The sequence below is a fragment of the Chiloscyllium punctatum genome, chromosome 3 (assembly GCF_047496795.1).
Source record: "Chiloscyllium punctatum isolate Juve2018m chromosome 3, sChiPun1.3, whole genome shotgun sequence".
Taxonomy (NCBI): domain Eukaryota; kingdom Metazoa; phylum Chordata; class Chondrichthyes; order Orectolobiformes; family Hemiscylliidae; genus Chiloscyllium; species Chiloscyllium punctatum.
Window position 1 is genome coordinate 160,289,773 of NC_092741.1, and position 24,756 is coordinate 160,314,528.

Genomic DNA, 24,756 nt, shown 5'->3' on the forward strand with positions numbered 1-24,756 from the left:
ACCTATCCTCGTATGACCTATTCTCCATTCCAGGCAACATCCTGGTAAATCTCATCTGTACCCTCTCCAAAGCTTCCACATCTTTCCTAAAATGAAGCAACCAGAACTGCACACAGTACTCCAAATGTGGCCTTACCAAAGTCCTGTACAACTGCAACATCACCTCACGACTCTTGAATTCAGTCCCTCTGCTAATGAACGCTAATAGATCATAGGCCCTCTTACAAGCTGTATCCACCTGAGTGGCAACTTTCAAAGATCTATGAACATAGACCCCAACATCCCTCTGCTCCTCCACCTTACTAAGAACCCTACCGTTAACCCCGTATTCCACATTCTTATTTGTCCTTCCAAAATGGACAACCTCACACTTGACAGGGTTGAACTCCATCTGCCACTCCTCAGCCCAGCTCTGCATCATATCTAAGTCCCTTTGCAGCCGACAACAGCCCTTCTCACTATCCACAACTCCACCAATCTTCGTATCATCTGCAAATTTACTGACCCACCCTTCGACTCCCTCTTCCAAGTCATTAATAAAAATTACAAACAGCAGAGGACCCAGAACTGATCCCTGCAGAACTCCACTTGTAACTGGGCTCCAGGCTGAATATTTACCATGTATCACCACTCTCTGACTTCGACCGGTTAGCCAGTTCTCTATCCAACTGGAAAAAATTCCCACTATCCCATGCCTCATTACTTTCCGTATAAGCCTACCATGGGGAACCTTATCAAATGCCTTACTAAAATCCATATACACTACAGCCACTGCTCTACCCTCATCCACATCCTTGGTCACCTCCCCAAAGAATTCAATAAGACTTGTAAGGCAAGACCTACCCCTCACAAATCTGTGCTGGCTGTCCCTAATCAAGCAGTGTCTTTCCAGAAACTCATAAATCCTATCCCTCAGTACCCTTTCCATTACTTTGCCTCCCACCGAAGTAAGACTAACTGGCCTGTAATTCCCGGGGTTATCCCTATTCCCTTTTTTGAACAAGGGCACCATATTCGCCACTCTCCAGTCCCCTGGCACCACCCCCATTGACAGTGAAGACGAAAAGATCATTGCCAACGGTTCTGCAATTTCCTCTCTTGCTTCCCACATAATCCTAGGATATATCCCGTCAGGCCCGGGGGACTTGTCTATCCTCAAGTTGTTCAAAATGCCCAACACATCTTCCTTCCTAACAAGTATCTCCTCTAGCTTACCAGTCCGTTTCATACTCTCCGCTTCAACAATACAGTCCCTCTCATTTGTAAATACTGAAGAAAAGTACTCATTCAAGACCTCTCCTATCTCTTCCGACTCAATACACAGTCTCCCACTACTGTCTTTGATCGGACCTACCCTTGTTCTCGACATTCTCACGTTTCTCACATATGCATAAAAGGCCTTGGGGTTATCCTTGATCCTACCTGCCAAAGATTTTTCATGCCCTCTATTAGCTCTCCTAATCCCTTTCTTCAGCTCCCTTCTGGCTATCCTGTATCCCTCCAACACTCTGTCTGAACCTTGTTTCCTGAACCTTAAATTCTTGGATCACTGGGGTATGTTTTGTGGTAAGCATAAATTCTACAAGAGAGACGGTTTGCACCTTAATGGGTTAGGGACCAGCATTTTGGCAGGCAGGTTTGCTATTGCAACACAGTTACGTTTAAACTAAGTAGCGGGGGAACGAACTGGATGTTTAAGAAGGAAATTGAAGGGAAAGTTAGAACAAGGGAAGTCAAGAAAGACAACTGTATCAATGAGGCAGAAAACTCAGAAAGGGATCATGCTGTAAGGTTGAGTGAAATAGGAGATGATGGGAAGGGTGAGGGCAGTAACAAATTAAAAATACTATATGTGAATGCACGAAGCATTAGAAATAAGATGGATGAGCTTGAGGCTCTTTTGGAAATTGGCAGATACGATATTGTGGGGATAACTAAGACGTGGCTTCAAGTGGACAGGGCCTGGGAAATGAATATTCAAGGCTACACGTGCTATCGTAAGGACAGACTGACGGGCAGAGGGGGTGAGGTGGCCATGTTGGTAAGGGAGGGTATTCAGTCCCTTGCACGGGGGGGACCTAGACTCAGGGGATGTAGACCCAGTGTGGATAGAGCTGAGAAATACTAAGGGTAAAAAGACCTTCTTGGGAGTCATCTCCAGGCCCCCAAACAGTAGTCTGGATGTCGGATGTAAGTTGAATGAGGAGCTGAAATTGGCCTGTCGCAAAGATGTTACCACAGTTGTTATGGGAGATTTCAACATGCAGGTAGACTGGGAGAATCAGGATGGTATTGGACATCAAGAGAGACTTTGTGGAGTGCCTCAGAGATGGATTCTTAGGACAGCTGGTGCTGGAGCCCACCAGGGAGAAGGCAATTCTGGATCTGGTATTGTGCAACAAACCAGAATTGGTCAGGGACCTCAAAGTGAAGGAGCCATTGGGAAGTAGTGACCATAATACAATAAGTTTCAATCTGCAATTTGAGAGGGAGAGGGTACAATCAGAAGTGACAAGATTTCTGTTGAATAAAGGGAACTGTGGAGCTATGAGGGAGGAGCTAGCCAAAGTTCAATGGTGCAATACCATAGCAGGGATGACAGTGGAGGAACAATGGTGGATATTTCTGTGTATAATGCAGAAGTTGCAGGATCAGTTCATTCCAAAAAGGAAGAAAGATCCTAGGAGGAGGCATGGGTGGCTGTGGCTGACGAGGGAAGTTAAGAAACATATAAAGTTAAAAGAGAAAAAGTATAACATAGCAAAGATAAGTGGGAAAACTGAGGACTGGGAAGCTTTTAAAGAACAGCGGATTACTAAGAAGGAAATACGCAAAGAAAAAAATGAGGTACGAAGATAAACTGGCCAAAATATAAAGGAGGATAGTAAAAGCTTTTTTAGGTATGTGAAAAACAAAAAAAATAGTGAAGACTAAAATTGGGCCCTTGAAGGCAGAAACAGGGGAATATATTACGGGGAACAAAGAAATGGCAGAAGAATTTAATTGGTACTTCAGATCGGTGTTCACTGGGGAAGATACAAGCAATCTCCCTGAGGTAACAGTGACTGAAGGACCCAAACTTAAGGGAATTTATATTTACTAGGAATTGGTGTTGGAGAGACTGTTAGGTCTGAAGGTTGATAAGTCTCCGGGGCCTGATGGTCTACGTCCCAGGGTACTGAAGGAGGTGGCTCGAGAAATCGTAGATGCGTTGGTGATTATTTTCCAGAGTTCGATACATTCGGGGTTGGTTCCTGAGGATTGGAGGGTGGCTAATGTATACCACTTTTTAAGAAAGGTGGGAGAGAGAAAGCAGGAAATTATAGACCAGTTAGTCTGACCTCAGTGGTGGGAAAGATGCTGGAGTCTATTATAAAGGATGAAATTACGACACATCTGGATAGTAGTAACAGGATAGGTCAGAGTCAGCATGGATTTATGAAGGGGAAATCATGCTTGACTAATCTTCTGGAACTTTTTGAGGATGTAACTCTGAAGATGGACGAGGGAGATCCAGTAGATGTGGTGTACCTGGACTTTCAGAAAGCTTTTAATAAAGTCCCACATAGGAGGTTAGTGAGCAAAATTAGGGCGCATGGGGCAAAGTACTAACTTGGATTGAAAGTTGTTGGCTGATAGGAAACAAAGAGTAGTGATAAACGGCTCCATTTCGGAATGGCAGGCAGTGACCAGTGGGGTACCACAGGGATCAGTACTAGAACCGCAGCTTTTTACAATATATGTTAATGATATAGAAGATGGTATTAGCAATAACATTAGTAAATTTGATTAGATTAGATTAGATTAGATTAGATTACTTACAGTGTGGAAACAGGCCCTTCGGCCCAACAAGTCCACACCGCCCTGCCGAAGCGCAACCCACCCATACCCCTATATCTACCCCTTACCTAACACTACGGGCAATTTAGCATGGCCAATTCACCTGACCTGCACATCTTTGTGACTGTGGGAGGAAACCGGAGCACCCGGAGGAAACCCACGTAGACACGGGGAGAATGTGCAAACTCCACACAGTCAGTTGCCTGAGGCGGGAATTGAACCCGGGTCTCTGGCGCTGTGAGGCAGCAGTGCTAACCACTGTGCCACCGTGCCGCCCACAAAGCTGGCGATACAAAGCTGGGTGGCAGGGTGAAATGTGATGAGGATGTTAGGAGATTAGAGGGTGACCTGGACAAGTTAGGTGAGTGGGCAGATGCATGGCAGATGCACTTTAATGTGGATAAATGTATGGTTATCCACTTTGGTGGCAAGAACAGGAAGGCAGATTACTACCTCAATGGAATCAATTTAGGTAAAGTGGCATTACAGAGAGATCTGGGTGTTCTTGTACACCAGTCAATGAAGGTAAGCATGCAGGTATAGCACGTAGTGAAGAATCCTCAGTGCTTGGGAGCCTCCTGTGAAGCGCTTCTGTGATATTTCCTCCAGCATTTACAGTGGCTTGTCTCTGCCACTTCCGGTTGTCAGTTCCAGCTGTCCGCTGCAGTGGCCGGTATATTGGGTCCAGGTCGATGTGTTTGTTGATGGCATGGCACTCATCCACAGATTCTATTAACAAACACATCGACCTGGACCCAATATACCAGCCACTGCAGCGGACAGCTGGAACTGACAACCGGAAGCGGCAGAGACAAGCCACTATAAATGCTGGAGGAAATATCACAGAAGCGCTTCACAGGAGGCTCCCAAACACTGAGGATGTCACCTAGACAGGGGACGAAACGTTTGCAACACAAATTCCCAGCTCGGCAAACAGAACCACAACAACAAGTGCCTGAGCTACAGATCTTCTCCCAAACTTTCAGGTAGTGAAGAAGGCTAATAGCATGCTGGCCTTCATAACAAGATGAATTGAGTATAGAAACAAAGAGGTTCTCCTGCAGTTGTACAGGGACCTGGTGAGACCACACCTGGAATACTGTGTGCAGTTCTGGTCTCCAAATTTGAGGAAAGACATTCTGGCTATTGAGGGAGTGCAGCATAGGTTCACGAGGTCAATTCCTGGAATGACGGGATTACCTTACACTGAAAGACTGGAGCGAGTGGGCTTGTGTACCCTTGAGTTTAGAAGACTGAGAGGGGATCTGATTAAGACATATAAGATTATTAAAGGACACTCTGGCGGCAGGAAACATGTTTCCGCTGATGGGTGAGTGCCGAGCCAGAGGACACAGCTTAAAAATACGGGGTAGACCATTTAGGACAGAGATGAGGAGAAACTTCTTCACCCAGAGAGAGAGTGGTGGCTGTGTGGAATGCTCTTCCCCAGAGGGCAGTGGAGGCCCAGTCTCTGGATTCATTTAAGAAAGAGTTGGATAGAGCTCTCAAGGATAGTGGAATCAAGGGTTATGGAGATAAGGCAGGAACAGGATACTGATTAAGGATGATCAGCCATGATCATATTGAATGGTGGTGCAGGCTCGAAGGGAAGAATGGCCTACTCCTGCACCTATTGTCTATTGCCTGAATGGGTGCAGCTCCAGCAATAGCCAAGAAGCTCAACATAAATATCACATCAATTATTTGTAGGTGAGAGTATTTTCAAATCCTAAGAAACTACAGAAGTTTGTGTACACAGCCCAAGCCAACCTTCCATCCATGGTCTCAATTTACATGTCTTGTTGTCACAGAAAGGCTGTCAACATCAAAGAACTATCCCATCCTAGTAATGCTCTCCTACAATCCCTTCTGTCAGGCAGAAGATACAGAAGCTTGAACCCACATACCAGCAAGTTCAATAACAGCTTCTTCCCTGCCATTATTAGACTGATGAGTCAGGAGTAACATTATTTGTCATTTCTACCATGTACAACTGATACAGTAAAAACAAGGCAGCGTTCCTCCAGGATGGCGCTACCTGGACAGCACAAACTACACAATCATACAAAGGGTGGTATAAAGTGCATAAACAGTGCGAAACACAGAGCACATTAATTCAAGACAATAGATACAGTGGTGTGCAACTTGCAGTGTAATAAAAGAAAGATAATTAATAAAACATTATTCTAGCAGCAATTCCAAATTGTGTAAAGAGTTTTCGATGGAATAGAGTCTGATCATAGTGTTAAGGAGCCTGATGGCTCAGGGGAAGAAACTGTTGCACAGATACTGCCAGATGGCAGGAGGGAGACGAGTTTGAGTGAGGGGTGTGTGGGGTCTTCCACAATGCTCTTAGCCTGTCAGATGCAGCGTGGTGTAAATGTCTGTAATAGAGGGAAGAGAGACCGCGACGACCCTCTCAGTTGTCCTCACTATCTGTTGTAGTGTCTTATGGTCTTATTAATGTTGATCTTGCCGAGCACAAGGTATAACTTCTATGTCTTACTTTGTTCAAGTTTTTTTCACCCTATGATCTGTATGTCCTTGCTCACTATGATCTGCCTTTACTGCTCACAAACAAAGCTTTTCACCGTACTTTGGTACAGTTGACAATAAATCATCATCAAATTTGCAGGTGATACAAAGCTAAGCAGGAAAGTGCATTGAGAGAAAGATTTAAAGTGTTTTTTTAAAAATTCATTTGTGGGATGTGGGTATCACTGGCTGGGCTAGTATTTATTGCCCTTTCCTAGTTGCTTTTGTGAAAGTGGTGGTGCACTGACCTCTTGAACTGCTGCAGTCCAAGTGCTATAGGTCAATCCACAATGCCGTTGGGAAGGGAATTCCAAGGTTTTGATCTTTGAATTCCCTTCCCAACGGCATTGTGGATTGACCTACAGTGCTTGAATCGGCAAGAACATGACAGATGGAACATACTGGAGAAAAACAGGTGGTTATTCACTTTGGTTGGAGAAACAGATGTGCAGAGAATTTTTTTAAAAATATGGTAAGAGGTTAGAAAATGTAAATGTACAAAGGCTGTCCATGTCAATATGTCACTGAACAAAGAACAATATAAACCAGGAACAGACTCTTCAGCCCTCTAAGCTTGTGCCACCATATTTTGCCCTTTCATACTAAAACTGACTTCACTTACACAAATCGATATTCCTCTATTCCCTTCCTATTCATGTATTTGTCCAAGTGCTTCTTGAATGCTGCTGTCATGCTTCCACCATGCCCTGTGGCAATGCATTCCAGGCACCTTTCATTCTTTTTTTAAATTCAGTCACGGGATGAGGGCGTCACTGGCTAGGCCCAGCATTTATTGCCTATCCCTAATTGCCCAGAGGGCAGTTAAGAGTCAACCACATTGCTTTGGCACTGGAGTCACATGTAAGCCAGACCAGGCAAGGATAGCAGTTTCCTTCCCTAAGGGACATTGGTAAACCAGATGGGTTTTTCCTAACAATTGACAATGGATCTGTGGTCATCATTAAACTCTTAATTCCAGATTTTCATTTTTATTGAATTCAAATTCCACCATCTGCTGTGCTGAGATTCGAAAGCAGATCCCCAGAACATTATGTGCATCCTTGAATTAACGGTCCAGCGATAATGCCACGAGGCCATCACCACCCCAGTATCATCTTTCGTGTGAAAAATCTCTCTTGAAAACATGCTCCATTGCACCGTAAACCTGTGCCCCCTCGTAATTAACCCCACCCCACTGAAAAAGCCACATACTTTCCACTCTATCTATGCCATTCACAATCTTATAAACGTTTATCAGGTCGCCCCCTCAACCTCCTGTGTTCCAGTGAAAACAAACTCAGTCTATCCAACCTTCATAGCTAACATTCCCCCCAAACCAAGCAACATCCTGGTAAACCTTTTCTGTACCCACTCCAAATTATCTACATCCTTCTGGTAGCGTGGTGACCATAAATGTAGGCAATATTCCAAGTGTGGCCTAAGTAGTACAAATTTGTGAGAAGATTTGTAGCTCGGATGCTTGTTGTTGTGGTTCTGTTCGCCGAGCTGGGAATTTGTGTTGCAGACGTTTCGTCCCCTGTCTAGGTGACATCCTCAGTGCTTGGGAGCCTCCTGTGAAGCACTTCTGTGTTGTTTCCTCCGGCATTTGTAGTGGTTTGAATCTGCCGCTTCCGGTTGTCAGTTCCAGCTGTCCGCTGCAGTGGCCGGTATATTGGGTCCAGGTCGATGTGTTTGTTAATAGAATCGGTGGATGAGTGCCATGCCATCAACAAACACATCGACCTGGACCCAATGTACCAGCCATTTCTGATCAATGTCCTGCTGTATCCTTTGACAATCCTCCCCGCTTTCCACAACACTTTCCTCCCAATCTTTGATGTAGATCACGAACAGAGGTCTCAGCACTGACCCCTGTGGAATATCACTAGACACAGCCCTCCATTTCAAAAAGCACCCTTCCACCTCTACCCTCTGTCTCCTGCAGGTTAACATGCAGGTTCAGCAAACTATTAGGAAGGCGGGTGGAATGTTAGCCTTTATTGCAGGAGAATTTGAGTACAGGGCAGTGAAGTCTTTTAGATTATTTAGTGTGGAAACAAGCCCTTCGGCCCAACGAGTCCACACCGACCCGCCAAAGCGCAACCCACCCAGACCCATTCCCCTAGCACTACGGGCAATTTAGCAAGGCCAATTCACCTAACATGCACATTTTTGGATTGTGGGAGGAAACCAGAGCACCTGGAGAAAGCCCCCAGGTGGGGAGAATGTGCAAACTCCTCACAGTCGCCTGAGGTGGGAATTGAACCCGGGTCTCTAGCGCTGCAAGGCAACAGTGCTAGCTGCTGTGCCACCATGCCGCCCATTTGTTTCAATTGTATAAAGGCTTTGACTGCACCTGGGTTAGTGTGTGTAGTTCTGGTCTCCTTACCCTAAGAAAGGTATCATCATCATAATGGCAATGAAGATTCACCAGACTTGTTCCAGGATGGAGGGACTTGTGAATGAAACACAAAACCAGCACACATGTGCAGCAGATAGTCAGGAAGGCTAACGGAATGTTGGCCCTCATTTCAAGTGAGTCAAAGAGATGTAAAGCATGGAAACAGACCCTTCGGTCCAATCCGTCCATGGCGACCAGATATCCCAACCAAATCTAGTCCCACCTGCCAGCACCTGGCCCATATCCCTCCAAACCCTTCCTATTCATATACTCATCCAAATACCTCCTAAATGTTGCAATTGGAACAGCCTCCACCACGTCCTCTTGCAGCTCATTCCATACACATACCACCCTCTGCATGAAAATGTTGCCCCGTAGGTCTCCTTTATATCTTTCCCCTCTCACCCTAAACCTATGCCCTCTAGTTCTGGACTCCCCGACCCCAGGGAAAAGACTTTGCCTATTTACCCTATCCATCCTGTTGTAATCGGAGGAAACCCTCTTCGCTGCCCACTACACCTCCAATTTTGATGTCATCTGCAAACTTACTAACTGTACCTCTTATGCTCGCATTCAAGTCATTTATGCAAATGACAAAAAGTAGAGGTCCCAGCACCGATTCTTGTGGCACTCCACTGGTCACAGGCCTCCAGTCTGAAAAACAACCCTCCACCACCACCCTCTGTCTTCCCTACCTTTGAGCCAGTTCTGTATCCAAATGGCTCATTCTCCCCTTGAGATCTAACCTTGCTAATCAGTCTCCCATGGATATAAGAGAACATAGAACATAGAAAAATACAGCGCAGAACAGGCCCTTTGGCCCTCGATGTTGCGCCGATCCAAGCCCACCTAACCTACACTAGCCCACTATTCTCCATATGCCTATCCAAGAATCTACCCCTAACATCGGTCCTAAACCTACCACCCCTTAATTTAAAGCTATGCCCTCTCGTAATAGCTGACTCCATATGTGGAAAAAGGTTCTCATGGTCAACCCTATCTAAACCCCTAATCATCTTGTACACCTCTATCAAGTCACCCCTAAACCTTCTTTTCTCCAATGAAAACAGCCCCAAGTGCCTTAGCCTTTCCTCATATGATCTTCCTACCATACCAGGCAACATCCTGGTAAACCTCTTCTGCACCCGTTCCAGTGCCTCCACATCCTTCCTATAGTATGGCGACCAAAACTGCACACAATACTCCGGATGCGGCCGCACCAGAGTCTTATACAACTGCAATATGACCTCAGGATTCCGGAACTCAATTCCTCTACCAATAAAAGCCAGTACGCCATAGGCCTTCTTCACCGCACTATTTACCTGGGTGGCAACTTTCAGAGATCTGTGTACATGGACACCAAGACCCCTCTGCTCATCCACACTACCAAGTAGCCGACCATTAGCCCAGTACCCCATCGTTTTGTTACTCATACCAAAGTGAATCACCTCACACTTACCCACATTGAACTCCATTTGCCACCTTTCTGCCCAGCTCTGCAGCTTATCTATATCCCGCTGTAACCTGAACATCCTTCCTCACTGTCAACAACTCCACCGACTTTCGTATCATCCGCAAACTTGCTCACCCAACCTTCTAGCCCCTCCTCCAGGTCATTTATGAAAATGACAAACGGCAATGGTCCCAAAACAGATCCTTGCTGAACACCGCTAGTAACTGCACTCCAAGATGAACCTTTACCATCAACTACTACCCTCTGTCTTCTTCCAGCCAGCCAATTCCTAATACAAACCTCCAACTCACCCTCAATGCCATACCTCCGTATTTTTTTCAGTAGCCTACCATGGAGAACCTTATCAAATGCCTTACTAAAATCCACATACATCACATCTACAGCTTTACCCTCATCCACCTCCTTAGTCACCTTCTCAAAGAATTCAATAAGGTTTGTGAGGCATGACCTGCCCTTCACAAAACCATGCTGACTATCCTTGATCACATTATTCCTATCCAGATGTTCATAAATCCTATCCCTTACAAATCTCTCTAAGACTTTGCCCACAACAGAAGTGAGGCTCACCGGCCTATAGTTACTAGTGTTATCCCTACTCCCCTTCTTGAACAAGGAAACCACATTTGCTATCCTCCAGTCTTCTGGCACTATTCCTGTAGACAACGAGGACATAAAAATCAAGGCCAATGGCTCTGCAATCTCCTCCCTTGCTTCCCAGAGAATCCTAGGATAAATGCCATCAGGCCCAGGGGACTTATCTATTTTCACCCTTTCCAGAATTTCCAACACCTCTTCCCTACATACCTCAAAGTCGTCCATTCTAATTAATTGTGACTCAGTATTCACATCGGCAACAATGTCCTGTTCCTGAGTGAATACTGACGAAAAGTATTCATTCAGTGTCTCCCCAATCTCTTCAGCCTCCACACGCAACTTCCCACTACTATCCTTGACTGGATCTATTCCTACCCTAGTCATTCTTTTATTCCCGAAAAGAGTAGGGAAGTCATACCGCACAAGGTCCTGGTAAGGTCTCATCTGGAGTACTGCGAGCAGTTTGATCCCCTTAATTAAGGAAATATATCATTTCATTGGAGGTAGTGCAGAAAAGGCTCACTAAAATGATTCCTGGTATGGAGGGATTGTCTTATTAGCAAGGGCTCAACAAATTGGGACTTGACTCACTGGAATTGAGAAGAAAGAGACACAATCTCATTGAAACCTATAGGATTCTTAAATCCCTTGACAGGGTAAATGCTGGGAGGGCATCTTGATAACCACCTTCAAAAGTCATTCCATTTACCACCAAAATGCATAGTGACAGCAGTGTATTTGATCTACAAAACATACTGTAGTAAATCAAAATTCCTTCAACAGCATCTTTACTACCCAGAAGGACAAGGGCAACACAAGCATGGGATCATACCACCCAATTATTCCCATCCAAACCATACAACATCCTGGATTAGAACAACATTGTTGTTCCTTCACCTGGCCATAATCTGCAATTCCCTTCCTAAGAGAGTTCCATGTGCAACTACTCTTTATGGACCACAGCAATTCAGAACGGAACATCACCTTCCCAAAGGCAATAAGGAATGGACAGGAAATGCTGGTCTAATAAGTGATGGCAAGTTTTGAGAAGATACTCACTAATGAGTGATGCTCACACTCCATGAATGAATAGATGAACAAAATTCTGGCTCAATAATGCATAAAACAAGCCACATATAAGCTATGATTTTTGATAGAGCATTCTTTAAAACTAGAAACATAAAAAGGCTTATAAAAAATAAATAAAACTGAATGAGAAGTCAAAAAATAAGTGCCCCCCATTCTAGTGTGTAAACTATAATAGTTTCAAAGACTATACACACAATACATTTATGGATAAACCAACAGTTTGGTTTTCATGCTGACATGTGACATAAACAGATATAGAGTCATAGAAGTATACAGCACGAAAACATGCCCTTCATAGAAGACAGATGCAGGAGTAGGCTATTCAGCCCTTGGAGCTTGCAACACCATTCAATATGATCATGCAATCTCAGTACCCCCTTCCCACTTTCTATACATAGCCTGTGATACCTCTAGAAACAAGGGTCACATTTAATTCCCGCTTTAATATATTTAACAAACTGGTCCCAACAGCTTCCCAACAACTCTGAGTAAAGAAATTCTTCCTTATCCGAATGGCTTACCCCTTATTCCTTAGACGGTGACCCCTAGTTCTGGACTTGCCAGACATCAGAAACATTCTTCCCACAGTGTGTGTGTCCAGTGCCATCAGGATTTTATATATATTTCCATTTATCTCTCAAATTTCTCTCATTCTTCTAAATTCCAGTGCAGACAAGCCCAGTCAACTCAATCCTTCTTCATATGTCAGTCCTGCCATCCCGGGAATCAGTCTAGTGAACCTTCGGCGCAATTTGCCCATGACGACCAGGTTTCCTCAACTGAACTAATCCAATTTGCCTGTATTTGGACCATATCCCTCTAAGGCAGAAGTGGGTACTGCAGTTGCTGGAGATTAGAGTCAAGATTAGAGTGGTGCTGGAAAAGCAGAGCAGGTCAGGCAGCATCCGAGGAGCAGAGAAAAAAATTTTTTTTTTAAAATCGACTTTTCGGACAAAAGCCTTTCATCAGGAAAGGCGCTTTTCCAATACCACTCTAATCTTGACTAAATCTCCAGCATCTGCAGTACCCACTTCTGCCTGGTTGATTTTAATCCATATTCCTCTCAATCTTTCCTAGCCATGTATCCATCTAAAGGTCTTTTAAATAATGTATTTGTACTTGCCTCTACCACTTCAACTGACAGTTCGCTCCATATACATGATACCCTCCATGTAGCAACTATTATCCAAATTACTCACGTACCATTTTACATTAATGCTAATGTTAGGAGTTTAAAGAACAAATATAATTGCCTGTAGTTTTGCTATTGATGTATAAGCAAGAGTAACAGTGCTTTTTACTTATGTGAAAATGCTGTACTACTTTAGACCAAAGTTAAAAATCACAACACCAGATTATAGCCCAACAGGTTTATTTGGAAACACTAGCTTTCGAAGCGCTGTTGCTTATTCCACACAACCACCTGATGAAAGACCAGCGCTCTGAAAGCTAGTGCTTCAAAATAAACTGTTGGACTATAACCTGGTGTTGCGTGATTTTTAACTTTGTCCACCCCAGTCCAACACCGCATCCCCAAGTCATAACTTTAGGCAAGGCAGATTTGTGGTTAAAACCGGATTTTAAAACGCTACTGTCCATGATGGGCAGCTCTACCACTAATTTCCTAAAAAAATGCACAGTTTAAAATGAAACAAATAGTTGCTATTATTATACAATAGACCTAGACTAAATTTGCCAGAGAAAGATCTGGACTGAAGTGATGCAAATAGTCTGTTATGGAGTCAAATGTTTCAGTAAACTTGAATTAGTTGTAAGAAATTATTCTAAGTGACATACCAAATGATGAAAACTGCCAAAAAACCTCTCTGGTCCCAAATATTAACGGTACAAGGATGGAGTCTCATTCCTTAAGCAATTACTTATTGAGTATTGGAAAATAAAATTTGATTTTTTTAAATTTTCTCTTCATCTTTTTCTATCTTTATCTTTTTATAAATAACTTAGCATTCAATTCACCTATTCTAATTTACACTTCCCTCCAATTCCTTGTGTTGCTCATTTCACAATCATTTCCAATCTAATAGGGTACTTCAAATCATGTCCCAGATACCTCATTTCCTTCATTATACATTAGCAGCTCCTGTTTTCAGCAACTTTACACAAAACCTAAATACACAAGGGAAAATGCTATTAGATCTGGCACTCTTTAAAAAAGGAGGGAGCGAGAAAATGGGGAATTATAGATCGGGTTAGCTTGACAGCGGTGAGGAAAATGCTTGAGTCAATTATTGAGAAGGAAATAACTGAGCATTTGGAAAACAGTGACAGAATCAGTCCTAGGAGAAAGTCAGAACTGCAGATGCTGGAGATCAGAGCTGAAAAATGAGTTGCTGGAAAAGCGCAGCAGGTCAGGCAGCATCCAAGGAGCAGGAGAATCGACGTTTCGGGCATAAGCCCTTCTTCAGGAATGAAGAGGGTGTGCCAAGCAGGCTAATATAAAAGATAGGGAGGAGGGACTTGTGGGAGGGCCTTTGGGAATGCGATAGGTGGAAGGAGATTAAGGTGAGGGTGATAGGCCGAAGAAGGGGTGGGGGTGGACAGGTTGGGAAGAAGATTGCAGGTCAAGAAGGCGGTGCTGAGTCTGAGGGTTGGGACTGAGATAAGGTGGGTGGAGGGGAAATGAGGAAGCTAGAGAAATCTGCATTCATCCCTTGTGGTTGGAGGGTTCCTCAGCAAAAGATGAGGCGCTCTTCCTCCAGGCGTCGTGTTGCCATGGTCTGGCGATGGAGGAGGCCAAGGACCTGCATGTCCTTGGCGGAGTGGGAGGGGGAGTTAAAGTGTTCAGCCACGGGGTGGTTGGGTTGGTTGGTCGGTCCAGGTGTCCCAGAAACGTTTCGCAAGTAGGCGGCCTGTCTCCCCAATGTAGAGGAGGCCACATTGGGTGCAGCGGATGCAGTAAATGGTGCGTGTGGAGGTGCAGGTGAATTTCTGACGGATATGGAAGGGTCCCTTGGGGCCTTGGAGGGAAGTGAGGGGGGAGATGTGGGCGCAAGTTTTGCGTTTCTTGCGGTTGCAGGGGAAGGTGCCTGGAGTGGAGGTTGGGTTGGTGGGGGGTGTGGACCTGACGAGGGAGTCACGGAGGGAGTGGTCTTTCCGGATCGCTGATAGGGGAGGGGAGGGAAATATATCCTTGGTGGTGGGGTCTGTTTGGAGGTGGCGGAAATGACAAAGGATGATACGATGTATCTGGAGGTTGGTGGGGTGGTAGGTGTGGACCAGTGGGGTTCTGTCCTGGTGGCGATTGGAGTGGCGGGGTTCAAGGGCGGAGGAGCGGGAAGTGGAGGACTTGCGGTGGAGAGCATAGTCAACCACGTCGGAGGGGAAATTGCGGTCTTTGAAGGAGGAGGCCATCTGGGTTGTTCGGTATTGGAAGTGATCCTCCTGGGAGCAGGTGCAGCGGAGGCGAAGGAATTGGGAAAATGGGATGGCATTTTTACAGGGAGCAGGCTGGGAGGCGGCGTTTCTAGGTAGCTGTGGGAGTCGGTCAGTTTATAGTAAATGTCCGTGTTGAATCGGTCACCTGAGATAGAAATGGAGAGGTCTCGGAAGGGGAGGGAGGAGTCTGAGACGGTCCAGGTAAATTTGAGGGGGGTGGAAGGTGTAAGGAAAGTGGATGAACGGTTCAACCTCCTCGTGGGAGCACGACATAGCGCCGATACAGTCATCGATGTAGCGGAGGAAAAGGTGGGGGTGGTGTCAGTGTAGCTGCGGAAGATGGACTGTTCCACATATCCTACGAAGAGGCAGGCATAGCTGGGGCCCATGCAGGTGCCCATGGCTACTCCTTTGGTTTGGAGGAAGTGGGAGGATTGGAAAGAGAAGTTGTTCAGAGTGAGGACCAGTTCAGTCAGTCGAAGGAGGGTGTCAGTGGAAGGGTACTGGTTGGTTTGGCGGGAAAGGAAGAAGTGGACAGCTTTGAGGCCTTCGTGATGAGGGATGGAGGTGTATAGGGACTTGGTGTTCATGGTGAAGATAAGGCGTTGGGGGCCGGGGAAGCGAAAATCATGGAGGAGGTGGAGGGTGTGGGTGGTGTCCCGAACGTAGGTGGGGAGTTCTTGGACTAAGGGGGACAGGACCGTGTCGAGGTATGCAGAGATGAGTTTGGTGGGGAAGGAGCAGGCTGAGACAATGGGTCGCCGGGGCAGTCAGGTTTGTGGATTTTGGGCAGGAGGTAGAAACAGGCGGTGCGGGGATGTGGGACTATGAGGTTGGAGGCGGTGGATGGGAGATCCCCTGAGGTGATGAGGAGATGGATGGTCTGGGAGATGATGGTTTGGTGGTGGGAGGTGGGGTCATGATCAAGGGGGCAGTAGGAGGTAGTGTTCGCGAGCTGGCGTTTAAGCCTCAGCAATGTAAAGATCGGTGCGCCAAACTACCACCGCGCCTCCCTTGTCTGCCGGTTTGATAGTGAGGTTGGGGTCGGAGCGGAGGGAGTGGAGGGCTGCACGTTGCGAGGATGAGAGGTTGGAGTGGGTGAGAGGGGTGGACAGGTTGAGGTGGTCAATGTCCTAGACAGCATGAACTCACTAAAGGGAAATCATGCTTCATAAATCATCTGGAATGTTTTGAGAACCTGACCAGTTGAGTGGACAAGGGTGAATCAGTAGATGTTGTGTATCGGGACTTTCAAAAAAACTTTTGACATATTTTCACATGAGAGAATAGTAAGCAAATTTAAACCTCATGGTATGGAAGGCAATGTATTGACATGGATAGAGAAACGGTTGGCAGACAGGAAGCAGAGATTTGGAATAAATGGGTCCTTTACAGAATTGCAGGCCGTGACAAGAGTGGTACCACAGGTTCAGTGCTGGGACTCCAGCTGTTCACAATATACATTAACGATTTGGATGGAAGAAATGAATGCCATATCTCCAGTTTTGCACAGAACAGTAAGCTGGGTTGCAGTGTGTGCTGTGAGGAGGATGCTAAGAGGCCGCAGGGTGACTTGGACAGACTGGCTGAGTGGGCATATACAATATAATGTAGATAAATGTGAGATTATTCACTTTGGTCATGAAAATAGGAAGGCAAATTATTGTCAGAATGGAAGCAATTTAGGAAATGTTGAGGTACAACGAGACCTTGGTGTCATGGTGAAACAGTTGCTGAAGGTTGACATGCTAGTGCAGCAGGCAGTGAGGAAAGCTAATGACATGATGGCCTTTAAGTGAATGGATTTGTGCAGAGTAAGGATGTCTTGCTGCTGTTATACAGAGCTTTGGTGAGGCCATATCTAGTCTGAAGAAGGACAATCTTACTATTGAGGGAGTCCAGCAAAGGTTCAACAGACTGATTCCCAGGGTGGCAGGACTGACATATGAGAAATGACTGGATCAACTGGGCCTGTATTCACTGAAATTTAGACGAATTAATGATTGGGAGCTGGGGAAGGAATTTCATAGCAGGATCTAAAATCCTGATGTGCAAAGACTGATCATGATGTTGGAGAACTGAACTAGAGTTCATAGTCAAAGAATAAGGGGTAAGCCATTCAAGACTGAGATGAGGAAGAATTTCTTCAATGTGATGAACCTGTGGAATTCTCTCCCACAGGAAGCTTTTGGGGGCAGTTCATTAGATATATTCAAAAGGGAGCTGTGCATGGCCCTTCTGGCTAAAGGGATCAATGGGTATGGACAGCAAGCAGGAATGGGATACTGCAATTACTTGATCAGCCATGATCATATCTAAAGGTCTGCACCTGCACCTGTGTTTTATGTTTCTGTATATTCCTAAACAGATTACAGACAACTACTGTTCATTTTGGCTTAAGTTTCAATTACTGTCACAAAGTTGAAGGGATCATATTTTTCACGTTTGGTTACTTAAAGCTAAAAACTGCTCTCTAGATTGTTTCGAATCAACTTTTCAGCGTGTTAAATTACAGATTGCTGCAATTACATTGTTTTTATTTGTTTGCCAGCCACATATTTAACAGAACCAATGTAACAGTGTTTCTGGATGCACCTAAACTGATTAGATAGAACATAGAACATAACAGCACCGTACAGGCCCTTCGGCCCTCGATGTTGCGTCACCCTGTCATACTAATTTGAAGCCCATTCCACCTACGCTCTTCCATGTACGTCCATATGCCTGTCCAATGACGACAAACGCACTTAAACTTGGCAAATCTACTACCGTTGCAGGCAATGCATTCCATATCCTTACTACTCTGATTAAAGAAACTATCTCTGACATCTGTCTTATACCTATCTCCCCTCACTTTAAAGTTGTGTCCCCTCGTGTTTGCCGTCCCCATACTTGGAAAAAGGCTCTCCCTGTCCACCCTATCTGACCCTCTGATTATCTTGTATGTCTGTATTAAGTCAACTCTCAACCTTCTTCTCTCTAACAAGAACAGCCTCAAGGCCCTCAGCCTTTCCCCGTAAGACATTCCTTCCATACCAGGCAACATCCTAGTAAATCTCCTTTACACCCTTTCCAAAGCTTCCACATCCTCCTTATAATGCGGTGACCAGAACTGTATACAATACTCCAAGTGTAGCCGTACCAGAGCTTTGTACATCTGCAGCATAACTTCATGGTTCCAGAATTCGATCCCTCTACTAATAAAAGCTAAAACACTGTATGCCTTCTTAACAACCCTGTCAATCTGGGTGGCAACGTTCAGGGATCTGTGTACATGGACACAGATCTCTCTGCTCATCTGCACTCCCAAGAATCCTACCATTAGCCCAGTACTTTGCATTCCGATTACTACGTCCAAAGTGTATCACCTCACACTTGTCCACACTAAACTCCATTTGCCACCTCTCAGCCCAGCTCTGCATCCTATCTATGTCTCTCTGCAAACTACTCCATCCTTCGTCACTATCCACAACTCCACTAACCTTAGTGTCGTCTGCAAATTTACTAACCCACCCTTTTAAGCCCTCATCCAGGTCATTTATAAAAATGACGAACAGCAGTGGACCCAATACCGACCCTTGCGGTACGCCACTAGTAACTGGACACCAAGATGAACATGTTCCATCAACTACAACCCTCTGTTTTCTTTCAGCAGGCCAATTACTGATCCAAACTGCTATGTCTCCCAAAATCCCATTCCTCCATATTTTGTATAATAGCCTACTGTGGGGAACCTTATCAAACGTCTTGCTGATGACAAGATTTAAAAGTAGACTAACACACTAAACCGCACTACAGGTTAGTAATTAACAGGAATTACTCTTCATTAGGAATCTGCAGCACTCTACAATTATTTTGCCAATGAGATAAAAACAATGACTGCAGATGCTGGAAAGCAAATACTGGATTAATGGTGCTGGAAGAGCACAGCAGTTCAGGCAGCATCCAACGAGCAGCGAAATCGACGTTTCGGGCAAAATCCAGTAATTATTTTGCCAATCCAATCCAAAGCACTAGTCAAAACATATCAAAGTAATCAGCCCCATAGCACTTGTCAAAAGTTAGGCCTACTAACACTATAAATGTACATGACAGAAAACTGTTCAGTATTGCAAGACTAAGACATAACAATGCTCCACTATTTTGCAAATCTATAAAGGTGTAATTAAAGAGTGAAAAACAATGCAAATACAAATTGCGATCAGACATTTGATTGGAAATCCTTCACTCTGAGACTCAGTTGCTATCATATCAGATTCACATTAAGTCTAAGGCAAAATTTCTTTCGCCCTGCAGCAAGGATTGTATAAATGGAAACCGAGATTGAAGTTTTACATACAGTCATATAGTACGGAAACTGACCCTTTGGTCCAACTCATCCAGGTCAACCAGGTTTCTCAAACTAAACTAGTCTCATTGGCCCACATCCCTCTTAACCTTTCCTATTTATGTACCTGTCCAAATGTCTTTTTAACAGTGTAATTGTATCTGCATAAGTGGAGGCAATGGCAGAGTGGTATTATCACTGGACTGTTAATCCAGAGACCCAAGTAATGTTCTGGAGACCTGGGTTCATATGCCACCACAGCTGATGTTGTAATTTGAACTCAGTAAAATCTGGAATTAAGAGTCTAATGATGACCATGAATTCATTGTCGATTGTTGGAAAAAACACATCTGGTTCACTTATGCACTTTAGGGAAGGAATCTGCCATCCTTACCTGGTCTGGCCTACATGTGACTCCTGACCCACAGCAAAGTGGTTAATTCTTAACTGCCCTCTGGGCAATTAGGTATGAGCAATAAGCGCTGACTTGACCAGCGATGCCCTTATCCCGTGACTGAATTTTAAAAAACACTTCTTCTGGCAGTTTTTTCTGTATGTACATCATCCTCTGCGTGAAACATTTGCTCCTCCAGGTTCCTTTTAAATCTTTCACCTCTCATCTTAAATCTATGTCCGCTAGTTTTGAACTCCCCTACCTAGGGAAAAGACCTTTGCTATTCAACTTATCCATGCCTCTCATGATTTTAAAAACCTTGAGAAGGTTACCACTAAACTCCTATTCTCCAGGGAAAAGAAGTCCCAGACTACCCTGCCTCTCATTATTACTCAAAGCCTCCAAGCCCAGTAACATCTTTAAATGTTTTCTGTACATTTTTCAATTGAATAATATCATTCCTGTAGCAGGGCAATTAGAATTGCATGCAATACTCCAAAAGTGGTCTCAATCTCCTGTGCAGCCACAACATGATGTCCCAACTCATATTTAATGCTTTGATCGATGAAGGCAAGCATGCAAAATGCCTTCTTCACCACCTTATCTACCTCTGACACCATTTTCAAGGAATTATGTACCTGAACCCCATAGTCTCTCTGTTCAACAATGCTCCCCAGGGCCCTCCCCACAGCCCAGTGGCAAAAGATGGCACCTGAAGAGTGGTGACTTCAGTCCTGTTTGGTCCAGTTGCAGATGGCAGCTGGGCAGAGGAAGAGGAAATGTGGCATAGGCTTCACTGATGAGCTGGGTCAGGATTGATGGACTGTCTTTAAGCTATATATTTTTGAAAAATTCTTAACCTATTTTAAATGGCAACAGTGAAAAAGCTGTAAAATATGTCTATCTCAAGCTTATAATTAACTACAGATCCAGTATCCGCTGCTGTTTGTGGGAGAGTGTTTCAAACATCCCAAACCTTTGTGTATAGAAGTACTTTAAAATGTGTTGCTGGAAAAGTGCAGCAGGTCAGGCAGCATCAAAGGAACAGGAGAATTGACGTTTCGGGCATAAGCCCTTCTTCAGGAATCCTGCAACACATTTTTAAATTCTGATCTCCAGCATCTGCAGTCCTCACTTTCTCCCTGTATAGATGTGCTTCCTACTATCTCTCCTGAACGGTCTGGCTGTAATTCTCAGACTACGCCCCCGGTTTTAGAATCCTCAACTAGCAGAAATTGTTCATGTTTATCTACCCTGTCTTTTCCTGTTAAAATCTTGAAGACTTTGATTAGACTACCTTTTAGCTTTCTAAACTTCCGAGAAAACAAGCCTAATTTGTAAACTTTCTTCTCAGAACTCAATCATTGAAGTCCAGCTATCTTTCTTGTAAATCTATTGCATGGTCTAAGTAAAGAACGATTTACAGAAAAGAAGTGGAACTTTATCCATGGATTCAGAGTAGAATAAACTTTTTTCCTAACCTAATATTATAAAGCCAGCTTCTTTCCCTCACCACTTATCAACAAGTCGCTCATTAACTTTGTCCAGTATCTGTAAAGTTAAAACAGCAGATGCTCAACTATCATTACATGGTTGCTAAATATTTAAAAGGCTATACACACATTAAAATGAAGTGATGACAGAAACTACTATGATATTAGATGAAAGTGCAATAGTGTAGAGGAAAAAGAAAATTTACAAAATGGATTTGATATTCTATAAAATCCCAGTATCATAAGTTTAAAAAGAGCCTTTTTTAGCTAATTTGTGGTTAAAATAACAATTACAACTTGACAGATTTAGCCACATATGAATAATTTTATCTTTACATAGTTGACAATAAGCTATTGCTTAAAAGCACAGAAATCGATTTTGAAAATGTAGCTCAAGTGAAATATAAAAGTGTTCGAAGTAAATTACCTTGACTACAATTATGACTTTTCCCTGCTTAAGGCCAAGTGCTACAGCAGCTGCAGTTGTATCCTTGGAGGTTTTATCTGTGGTGATAATTTCCAGTAACTGCATCCTGTCTACAGGTGAGAAATAGTGCATTCCAATTACCTAGAAACCAAATGATAATGGAAACATATTCATTAGCTCTTAGCAATAAGATCAAAAACCACATTAATCCCCAAATATGATAGAGATTCCATCAGCTAACTTTTTTCAGGTTTATAAATATCGAGTTGTTGTCAATCTATTTCCAACATTCTGAAATATGGGGACATAAACTTGATCATTACAGGGCAGTTCACTTAATAGCCATGATGTAGAAATGTTGGAAGGTATTGTGTTGATAATAATAATGAACAATCTGAACATACTGGCATCATTGAGAGTAGTCAGCATGGTTTTATGAGTAATTGCTCAAAATTCTACAGAAATTCTTTAGCGGGGCAACTAACGTCCTGGGTGACCCCAGAATGGGAGGTTTACTAGAACTTGAACCCATCACATGTGTTTGATTAGGATGCAAACTAATTCTCAAGCCATTCAAGAAATATATAAATTATGCCATGGACATTGATTTACAAGTTGTCCAGCATACAGAACTTTGTTATTATTAATTGTTCAATGTTGGAATCACAACTTTTCACTTCATACATTAACCATCTAGATGAAGGAACTGAGGGCATTCTGGCTATATCTGCAGACAATACAAAAATAGGTAGAGGGACAGGTAGCGTTAAGGAGGCAGCAGAAGGACTTGGACAGGATTCCTGAAGAAGGGCTTATGCCTGAAACGTCGATTCTCCTGTTCCTTGGATGCTGCCTGACCTGCTGCGCTTTTCCAGCAACATATTTTCAACAGTAAATTCTACTTACATTAAGAAAATCCATTAGCAGATTGGAAATTGGGAAGTATATAGGCTTCTAAACTCCAAGGAGAGATAATTACTCAGGTACTTAAGTGAATTTGAAGGTACTGGATTATAAATCAGGACAAGTTACTCTGATCATACAGATCCATTGTGAAGCAGTTCTGGTGTAGGATATGCACTAAGTCATATCTCAAAATAGATACTACTGCAATATAATTCAGCATGTTTTCAGATGCAATTTATTATTTCCTTTGCCCAATTTTAACTTTCTAAAACAAAGTCTTTATAAATCTGAAACAATTGCACAAAAAATATTCACTGATATTCTAAATATATTTAATGGATTAACTTATTACAAAGCTCATTTCAAAGATTGCTAAATTTCTATTTCTCTCAATAAGGAACCATAATTTGCAAATGTTGGCTTATATTTTGCATTTTCTTGCTCTCTTGAACTTTTAGTGCTTAAGTATTTCATAACATATTAGTGAACAAACATTCAAGTATTCACAACATACCTTCTCTGGTCTTTTACTGACAGTAGCAATTTCAGAAATTGGAAGAGCTGATGTGTTACTAGCAAATATACAATGAGGAGCTACCACCTGTCAGAAAAATATAATACAGGACTTCAATTAAAAAAAACAAAATAAGGTGTCAGTAATCAATAAATCCTGTATTTAAAAATCTGTATGATCTACAATCAAATTCATCTGAACATGATTAAGTGTTTATAGATAAACACATTAAGAGTTCTCGCCAACTTCACAGAGCAGGTTAATGTTTCACAAATGAGGAAGAAAAATCAGAGAAGGCAACACAAAACAGACTCTTATTTATTTATAAAAATCTACTTCTCAATCTGAAGTGCGATTAAGTTAAATTACTTAGAACTGATTATCATATAACAAAATAACAGGAACTTAAATTGCCAGGTGGAAAGCTGCTACAAGGCAGCAATACATTTTCTACTTTTTGGTTTGGGGACACCAACATCTGCCGGCAGGTTTTATTGATTGGAGCATTCGAGTCAAATTAAGTGGATGGCAAAATTGCCTCAGCAATGTTGCTGCATAATAGATTTTTGATGCGGACACTTTTGACTGCTCAACCAGTACTAAGACAGCTGTGGAACTGGTTTCTTAATAGCAAAACATGCTGTGCAATTTCATACCAGGTTTTCGTCTAGTATGTTATGGACAATTATATCAAAGGAGGTTGCCTGAAGCCCAACTTCCATCTTATTTACAGGCAAGTGTAAGGTGCTGTGTTCCAGAAGTAATTTGATTGGTAATGCTATTCAACTTTTAAGCAAATACATTTTATTCTTACACCCAGTGAAAATACAAACAAAAAAAAAAGCTAATTGGATAAACTTTAATTCTATGGAATAACAGATTATTTAACCACTCAACAACTGTTCCAGTACAGTAACATCCTATAAATACACTTCGGCAAATGCAAACTCAGTAAAACAAATTGTCTCACATGTGAGGTTTCTCCAGTCCAGTAGAAAACAACACCAAGAGAAAATTCTAGCACAGACAGAATACTCAAGCATTTTCTCTCTGGCAGACAGATGTGTAGCAGCTTCCACAACCAACAACTGGAAGTTAAATTAAAACCATCTTTCTGTGGGAGCCTGACTCAACCCACTCATGTTGCTTCTTTTTTTTAACTTTAAAAAAAAAACCAAGGGCTGCACAAGCTGTTTATGTAAAAGGCTTAGGAGAGACAACTCTGCGCCTCTGTCTTAAAACCTCTCTTCAAACAAAAAACAAAATACACCTCTTAAAGCCGTAGCAGCAATATCACACCCAGGCCCTTCCCACTAAAGAAAGGGCTATTCTTTCTTTTTCTTTTTCTGATGCCATTGCCTCTAAT

At 43.3% G+C, this 24,756-nt stretch overlaps 1 protein-coding gene across 1 annotated transcript in view; it reads right to left on the reverse strand.

The window, feature by feature from the left end:
- The window catches only part of LOC140467200 (trifunctional enzyme subunit alpha, mitochondrial-like), a 125,970-nt gene that overhangs the window by 13,231 nt on the left and 87,983 nt on the right, over window positions 1–24,756 (reverse strand). The window contains exons 14-15 of the mRNA XM_072563399.1: window positions 23,391–23,477; window positions 21,971–22,111 (exon numbers count right to left, since the gene is read on the reverse strand). Coding sequence (XP_072419500.1) covers window positions 21,971–22,111; window positions 23,391–23,477 — 228 coding nt within the window. The remainder of the gene's footprint in view (window positions 1–21,970; window positions 22,112–23,390; window positions 23,478–24,756) is intronic.